General features: G+C 58.1%; 1 protein-coding gene across 1 annotated transcript in view; it reads right to left on the bottom strand.

Annotated features, from left to right (window-relative positions):
- Positions 1-7,906: 7,906 nt before the first annotated feature.
- Positions 7,907-8,949, bottom strand: part of Fiz1 (FLT3-interacting zinc finger 1) — a 4,817-nt gene continuing 3,774 nt past the window's right edge. Inside the window, exon 4 of the mRNA XM_013509225.1 lies at positions 7,907-8,942. Within this exon, the coding sequence (XP_013364679.1) occupies positions 8,654-8,942 (289 nt within the window). The 3' untranslated portion in view covers positions 7,907-8,653. The remainder of the gene's footprint in view (positions 8,943-8,949) is intronic.

The following is an 8,949-nucleotide window of genomic DNA, read 5'->3' as shown; positions in this document are numbered from 1 at the left end:
TGAACCCAGGGTCTGCTGGAGGAGGGCTGGGGTGTGAACCCGGGGTCTGGAGGAGGAGGGCTGGGGTGTGAACCCGGGGTCTGACGGAGGAGGCAGGACCTACTCCCTCTGGTCTCTCGGGTCTGATGGAGGAGGCCGGGCCGACCTGGCGGGGACAGGAGGGATGGCTGGAGTGGACTCCGTGGTCGGGACAGAGGCGCTCATCGGGGGACGAGGGCTGGACAGGGTCTGTGCCAGGACCGGGGCCCTGGACCCGAGCTGCAGATGCCGTTTGCAGCCCGAGGGAGGCGGAGGCCGTGGAGGGCCCGGCGAGGGTGCTGGGCCTGGGTCCCCGTCCCTGCAACCCGCTGTCCCCAGCGCGGTCTCCGCAGCAGCTGGATCTGCAGAGCTGGGTCTGGGCGGGCTGGGTCCCCTCCTGCTGGGGACCCCCCTTACCTGCGCCTCCTGATCCTTTCTTCCTCCGGGGCCGGACGCGCGGAGCTGCGGGAGGGAGGGGGCCGCAGCGGGGCGGGGAGGAGGCTGGGCCGGTGTCACCGCCTAAGCCTTCCCCCCGGAAACGCAGCCTGCTGCCGGGCCGGGCAGAGGCGAGAGCGGCTAGGAAGCCGGAAGCGGGGCCGGGCGGGGCGGTGCTGGGGTCCGCGGGGCGGGGCGGCGCTGTCCCGACGGGCGGGAGGAGTCGGAGCAAATGCACCATTCATTCACCCGCCAACAAACCCGCATTGACCGAGTCCTGCCCGTGCCAGGCGCTGTGCAGGGCCGGGCGCAGGTCTCGTGGGAGAATAGTCAGTGACCGAGCCTCGGGGTGCGTGACAGTCGGGTCAGATCCTGGCTCCTGCCTTCCCGCGGCTGCCTGGACAAACGACCTGCCCTTGTCTGCACCTCAGTTTCTCCTCTGATAAACCTCTGCATGTCTGTTCATTCCATCCTAGGGGCCAGTGTTTACTGAGCACCTACTATGGGGTAGCTCTGTCCTTGGTCCTGGAGTCCTGGGACAGACACAGGCTGTCCAGGTTCCTACGGGGGAGGCAGAGGGACACGGATCAGCCGCTGGCCGGAAAGTGGGTGCTGTGGGAATGCGGGGAACAGGAGGCGCAGAGCTGAGCTCACGCTGAGAGCGAGGGCTCCCTGACTGCCTCCCGGGGCCACGATCTTTCGGCAGAAGCTCACAGGGTGCAGCCGACCTGGCCCATCCCCAAAGCCTCGGCTGAGCAGGGCTCGTGGCAGGCCCCTGCGCGCCTCTGTTTCTTTAAGTGATATTCATGCCGTACATTGTTGGCACAAGTGTGGCAGACAGTTCCGCTCTGCGTGGCTGGGGGGAGCGGAGCCAGGAACGGCCTTGCGGGCAGCAATTCCAGGAATTTCTCCTCGGGGAGAGCAGAAACACGCAGGTGCCGTGTGCAGCAGGGTGACTGCGCGTGTGTTGTGGGGAGCTGCACACCCCTGAGAATAGTCCCGGCCCTGGCAGGGCGAGAGCGGAGTGCTGAGCCACAAGTGAGCTTCCTGGCAGACCACTCATGTCCATGAAGAGAGTGATCACTGCGGGAAGTAGGAAAAGTCCCCAGGCGACAGTGTGACAGGGCGCAGCCTGCGCCACCCTGCCCTCACTTATGGGTAGACAGTGCCGAGGAACCCAAAGACAGAGAAGCTGGCAGCACACTCTGCCCTGTGTCCCCTTCACACCGGGGCTCGAACCCAGGGCCTCAGTGCTGAGCTACAGCCTCGGCCTTTTATTTTTTATTTTGAGACAGGGCCTCACTAAGCCTTTAAGTTGCCCAGGCTGGGCTTAAACCTCGATCCTCCTGCCTCAGCCTCCCAGAGTGCAGGGATTATAGGTGTGCACCATCACACCTGGCTCACTGAGATTTTTTACTTCACAGAGATGGATAGTGCATCAGTAGCATGTTTTTTTTAAAATTTTTTTTGGCCGTTTTGAGACATGGTCTCACTATGCAGCTCCAGCTGGCCTTGAACTCACTTTGTAGCCCAGGCAGGGCTCGAACTCATAGTGATCCTTCTGCCTCAGCCTCCCAAGTGCTGGGATTACAGGCGTGCACCACTAAGCCCAGCCAGTAGCATGATTTTTAAAAGCACCTGGCCAGGTATACTATATTATAAAGGATTTGTACATAAAGAGTAAAAGTGTGAAAATGTCCATGGAAAATGCATCAGATTTGGGGTGTGGGTTCCCTTTGAAAAGGGAGGCAGTCAGCTCTTGGAGGGGATGTCTATGCAACTCAGTTGTATCTCTCACATTTCAAAGCTGGTAGTATATGGTTGTATGTATGTGTAGTTGTGTGAATGTGTTTTAACTGCTTTAAAATGGGTAAAAAAAATAAAAAAATAAAATGGGTAAAATATATGTAACATAAAATTTATACTTTCAGCCATCTTAGTGTACGGATTGCTGGCACTGAGCATATTTGTGATATTATACGCCATGCCTACTGTCTAGTTCCAGAACTTTTCCACCAGCCCATTACGCGAACCCATTAATCAGTCACTCCCTGTTCCACAGCCCCCCACCCTGGCAATCAATAATCTGCTTTGTGCTTTTATGTATTTGTCTGTTTGTGGGCATTTCAGATAAATAACCTCAGATTGCATGTGCTTTTTTGTGACTAGCTGCTCTCACTTAATAAAGTTTTTATTTGCTATTATTATTTTGATTTTTTGAGACAGGGTGTCACTATGTAGATCAGGCTGGCCTTGAACACACAGTGATCCTCCTGCCTCAGCCTCCTCAGTGCTGGCTGATTACAGATGTGCGCCATCATGCCCGCCCTGGCATAATGTTTTTAAAAGCCATCCATTTTGTAGCTTGTATCAGTCCTTGATTTCTTTTTATGGCTGAATGTATGCTGTTGTGCAGTAAAATACATTTGGCTTACCTGGTAGCAGACATTTGGGTCATTTCTCTTAGCTATTGTGAATCGTGTGATTATGACATTCAAGTAAACATTTTCTGCCTGCACAGTTTTGAGTTCTTTTGGTCAATACCTGGGGTGTGTGCATTATTCTATCAGTTCATTTGGAAGGCTTGAAACTTTTTTCTCTAAAGAAATGCATTCAGAAACAAGCACAAGAGGAAAGAAAAATGCGATCAGAGAAAACGGCACGTGGCCAGGGCATCGTGACTTGGGATTGAGGCCTTGGATTGGGGTCGGGGTGGGGGTGGGGCGGCAGGGTGGCAGAGAGAGGCGGAGCCTGGCACAGGGGCGCAGGCAGGCAGCCTGCTGTCCGGGTGAGCCCGGCCTCGCTGGGAGCGCACTGGGAAGCCGCTGGGGAGGCGCTAAGCGGGAGGCCCACGATCCGATTGGCGTCTTAGAGAAATTCCTGCGCCGTGGCGGCCAGGCAGCAGAGCGAGCGGAGGGCGCGGGGCAGGCGCAGGGGAGAGGCCTCCGGATCCCTCTGCCGCACCCCAGGTCCATCGCGTCCCCTGGGGTTGAGCATGTCCCGCGCTCCCCACCAGGCCTCAGCGAACCCCACCGCACAGCACCTCCGCGCGCTGTCTGGAGCCAGGGCCTTTGCACTTGCCACGCCCCTGGATTTGCGAGAACCCCCTTCCCTCCTGCGACTCAGAGACACCCTCGCTGTCCCACACTGAGCCTACCGTGCCTGCTGCCCCCGCCCCCCAGGAGAGGCCCGCACGCAGCGAGCGTGACTTGCTGCTTAGTAAAGAGGAATCCGGAGTCGGGGGCATGCTTGGCACTGAGATGGGGTCACCCTGGAAAGGCGCGGGCTGAGGGGGCGTGAGGGGCACAGAGGGGCTCCTTGGGCCTGTGGTCTGCAGCTCCACGGACAGGCGTGGCTCATGACGGTGCCTGGGCAAAGCCCTCGGTCCCGCGGCCTCAGTGAGCACCAGGCAGAGGCTACTGCGGGGACAGAGGCGGTGCAGCCCCCGCCTTGCTCCGCCATGCAGAGGCCGCTGTGTGTTCTTTCCTACCCGCTCCCTCTCCCCCAACAAGCTTATCACCCTGGAAGACCAGCAACATCCTTACACCCGGGATGTGATCTCCGTGGCATCCCCAGGAATAAACTAGTAAGAGAATAAAAGTCGGGGGTCGTTAGAGCAGCAGACCGTGACTGCTACACGCACAAGCATGATCTGCAGCCAGTCACGGTGCGCACGCACGCCTGTGATCCCAGCACTTGCGAGGCCAAGGCAGGAGGATCACCATGAGTTCGAGGCCAATCTTGGCCAGTGAGCTCAAGGCCAGTCCGAACTGCATAGTGAAGAACTTGTCTTTAAAAAAAAAATTGGAACAGGTAAACAGAAAGCATAAATTGTGTTTTCTTCTGACCTAGCCAGGGAGTTAAAAGCTGCTTTTGCTTCAAAGCACAATGACTGCACTTGTGCCCACGGGAGCCCCGGGGGTGATGCCAGCAGGACAGCTCGGCAGCTCCGCCTCCTGCATTTTGTGCCGGCTGCGTTCCGTAGGGTCAGATCCCTGCGCAGCCCCGTCTGTCTGGGAAACGCTCATGCAGATGTCTTCACCCCAGGCTTACCTGACCTGCCGCATGCGCCTTCAGGACCCGGGACACCAGCATAAGAGACTCGAGGGCACCGGCTGCCAGCTCCGAGCCTGGAGCGGGTGCCCACGGCCCCCAGACATTGCCCTAAATTCAGCCCCTTGGGCCCCAGCAGAGCCTGGCAGACCCAGGACTGCCCCACACAGACGCAGCCGCCGGGGCACCGACGGCCTGAGGGCTCCTCTGGGCCCGAGGCCGGTCAGCACCTCCTCCCGTGACACCCAGGTCTGCCCTCCTCCGTGGGGCCCCAGCTTCTGGGCCGCAGCCCCCTCCCCACCCCACTAACTGCCCAGCTCTGCCCCCGAGCCAGCCTGGCCTCCCACTCACAAAGGGGTTTTCAGGGAGACATGTCCTGAAACTCTCTTTTGTGACAAAAGTCAAGATTGCACAGTGGCCCGATTGAAGCGCCCATCTCTTTCGGGGGAGCTCCTGGGCCCCGTCAGGGCCACCACAGAAGAGGTCCTGGGTCCAGCCCTGCGCCCAGTGGGTGAAGCGCTACAGGGGCCGAGGCCCTGTGGAGGAGGGCGGAGGGGAGCCTCAGTCCTAGCCCGCTGTTGCCTCGGCAACCCTGGCACCTTTCCAGGCACTGCTCCGGGCTGAGCATCTCCCAGAGGCCTCAGGGTGGGCGGGCCTTGCGCCTGGGGGCGGGGTCTGTATCTAAGGGGCGGGCCTATTTCTCAGACTCGTCACTTCGCTCCCGGAGGGAGTGTGATTCCTGGCTGATCTTGCTGGAGTGGAGAGGGCATCTCTAAGGTGCTGTGTCCCCGGGGCGGCTTTGTTTCACAGGGTGGGGCCTGTTCAACTGGAAATTGTGAATGTCTGCCAGAGTCTTCCTTGTGTGACATACTCCTGTGTTGGTCTCTCAGTATGTCTCCTTTCTTATTATTTGGCACTGGGGCTTGAACTCAGTGCCTTTGCATTGAGCTACATTCCTGGCCCTTTTTGTTTTGAAACAGGGTCTTGCTAAACTGCTAAATTGCCCAGGCTGGGCTTGAGCTTGGGATCCTCCTGCCTCAGCTTCCTAAAGTGCTGGATTTATAGGCCTGCACCACCACACCCAGTTCCCTTCTTAAATGTTTTTTTCCCTTGTGAAATCTGAGATTCATAACGTGCATACTACAAACAAGTCATTATAAAATGACCTCTGTGTTAAGAAATAGGGTGCCCCAGGTACCCGCAGTCAGCTTTTCTGATGCCCAGCAGCTTCACCATCCCACCACTCCCCTGAGTGCCATGCCAGGGTCCTTCCTGCTTTTCTGTAGGACTCACTGCCACGGAGCACCCTAACAAGGCCACGTTTCCGTTCCGCTTGCCCCTGCATGCTCTATTACTGGAACACACACGTGTTCTCAGCCCCGGCTTCTTGTGCATGGCTCCTTCGTGATTCCACGCAGGTAACTGTGTATGCTCCCTCATTCTCACTGTACTTGCACTATTCTGCAGCCTCACAGCTGGGTGTGGCGGTGGACACCTGTCATCCCAGCACTCAGAAGGCTGAGGCAGAAAGATAGCCATGAGTTCAAGGCCAGCCTGGATTGCATAATGGGCTCCTGCCTAAATTACACAGCAAGAGCCTGTCTCCAACAAAACAAATCAGCCCAAAATATATCCCAACACACCTTCATCACCCTCCGTGTGTGTGTGGGGAGGTGGGCACACGAGCACACAGCATGGGACCAGCCCAGCGCATGCTAGGCACATGCCCAGCACTGAGTTACACCCGGCCCCGTGGGGTGTGCGTTCCGCTGCAATGCCTGGTCTGATTCATCTCCTGCTGCCGAGAACCGAACTCCCTCCGGGTTTGAAAGCAGAGGAACTGCAGCAGCCGCGCAGGCGACGCCGTCCCTGACCTCACAGCACGAGCGTGTCCACTTGGCCTCGGAAGCTGACAAAGCTGGGTCAGCACGACCTCCGATGAGACGCCCAGCCTGGCCACCCCACCTGCAGCGGCACAGCCTGGCTACTCGCCTTCCCGGCTGCCTTCTGAGCAATTGTGACCCTCTGAGATTGCCTTTTTCAGCATTGATTCCACTATAATCACACACTGGAATATGAAGGATTGGGGTTATTGTCTATGCGGTGTGATAAAAATATGGTGTTTACATAAAAAGCACACATGCCCCAAGGTCCTCGTCACCTCCTGGAGCAGCCCTGGGGTCCTCTTTCACGAGTGTTTGGTTGTGGCTGCCTTATGTGCTGAGTAATTCAAGATGTCTCCCTCTCATGATCATTGACTTTGGGGGAGAGCCAGAGGCTCACGGTGCCAGGCCCTGAGAGCAAGGCAGAGGACACAGCACGTCTCCAGGCGCCTGCCCTTTTTTTTTTTTTTTTCTGTTTTTTTCTCTGGTACCAGGAACCGAACTCACAACCTTGCGCTTGCCAGGCAGCGCCTGCCCTTTCTTCAGAGGGGCAGCAGGACCCGTATTTCTGATTGCATCTCATCAAAGAGGACTTCTCCAACTGCTTCAGAAAGTGGCCACACAATGGGTTGTGTTTCCAAACGAAGGGGGAAGAACCCAGTGTGGTGGTGCACGCCTGTAACCCCAGCACGCGGGAGGCTGAGGCTGGAGGATCACTGCGAGTTTGAGACCAGCCTGAGCTACAAAGCGAGCTCAAGACCAGCTTCAACTGCATAGTGAGACCCTGTCTCAGAAAGACAAAAAAAAGGGGGAAGATTTGAAGGGGTTCATGCCAATGTGTCTTTTACTGTGACCCACTGTGCTGAGGGTGTCCCGGTTCTATGGGTCCAAGCAGGGACTCAGGTGGACCTGGCCAGTTCTTCCTTACCCTTCCGGCCTCAGATCAATTTCAAACGCAAATCTTGAAAGGAGCAGGGCCCTTTAATTCCAGTGTCTCTAAGGAGACAGTTTGGTTCCCAAGGGGCATGTCCTGCAGGATTGCAGGTTCAGGCAGTCTGATTTCTAGGGGCCATGTCCATCTACTGTCCATGGATCTTGTACTCAAGGGACAGAATTGTACCATTTAGGTGAGACCTAAACCATTCTGATCTAAGGGACTCAAAGCACGGCCTAAAAAGATTCAGACACTTCAGAGCTGGGCGTGGTGGCAAACCCCTGTAACCCCAGCTATTCAGGAGGCTGAAGCAGGAGACTCACAATTGGGCGTTGGAGGCCAGCCTGGGCAATTTAGCGAGTTCCTGGCTCAAAATAAAACCAAGGGCTGGGGAAGTAGCTCAGGGGTAGAGTACCTGCCTAGCATGTAGGAAGACCTAGGTTCAGCCTCCAGCACCACCAAAGGAAAATAAACTTCTCTGAGAAAAGCCAGGACCTGTCTCTAATTTAGAGGCCTACTCTAAGTTCGGGAGAGATGCCCCCCTCATCCCTCCCCCCCCCAGGGTCGAACCAGGAGACCATAGTGACTGACAGGATGAGGTTTATTGGGGCCCTGGAGACACTGGGCAGGGGAAGAGGCGCGAGGTGGAAGCTCTTGCGGGGGGGACCCCAGCCAACTTCCCCTTTCCCTTTGGGGTTGGGAGGGAGTCAAGAGACAGACACGCTGACGGAGACGGAGAGAAAGGCCGACAGGTGCTATGGTAGAGACGGGAAGCCGGGTGTCTGCCACCTCCCGGATGAGGTCACAGGTTGGGGACTATCTGGACCGAGCTGCATTCTATGGGATATGGGGCGTCTCTCCTACTGGATCAAAGCAAGCGGCCGGCACGAGCCGAAGGGCCCGCAGCTGGGTAGGGCGCGGCCTGCTTCAGTCCATCCTACTGGGCGGGGTGCTGGACCAGTCTACTAGAGTGCTCGGGGTGGGGTGCTCTTAGGGCCGATCCATTCCGCAGAGGGGAGGGTCATGAAGGCGGGGCGTCTACCCTGGTCCTCTTTCAGCAAGGGGAATGAAATGGGGGAAGGCAGATTACGGCTATATCCATCTTCTGGGGCCACTGCGGGCTGGTGGGTACGTCTGGAGGAGATCCGGGCGAGCTAGGGGACGCGGTCCCTGCAGTCCCCAGCCCCAGGTCGCCGAGACGCCCTGGGGGTGCCCGCCGTGGTACTGGAGGAAAGGTTCTCGCGGAGACACGCACTCCTCGGTGCCCGCGTGCCGGGGGCCTGTGTGTCGGGGCGGCCCGCCGGGGAGGCTCGGGTTCCCGCAGGCTGGCTCAGTCCATGCCCCGGTGAAGCTTCAGGTGCCGGGAGAGGTTGCTGAGCGTGATGAAGCCCTTGCCGCACACGTGGCACGGGAAGGGCCGCTCGGCGCCGTGCAGCAGGCGGTGGCGCTTGAGGTAGCACTCGTGGCGGAAGAACTTGCCGCACTCGAGGCAGGGGAAGGGCTTCTCGCCCGTGTGCACCAGCACGTGGCGCTCCAGGTCGCGCGGCGAGCGGAACAGCTTCTCGCACTCGGAGCAGCCGAAGATCCTCTTGCCGCGCGAGCTCCCCGGGGCGCGCTGCCCGGGCG

The sequence above is a fragment of the Chinchilla lanigera genome, unplaced genomic scaffold (assembly GCF_000276665.1).
Source record: "Chinchilla lanigera isolate Chin_1 unplaced genomic scaffold, ChiLan1.0 scaffold00166, whole genome shotgun sequence".
NCBI lineage: Eukaryota > Metazoa > Chordata > Mammalia > Rodentia > Chinchillidae > Chinchilla > Chinchilla lanigera.
This window is presented reverse-complemented; position numbering and strand designations above follow the sequence as displayed.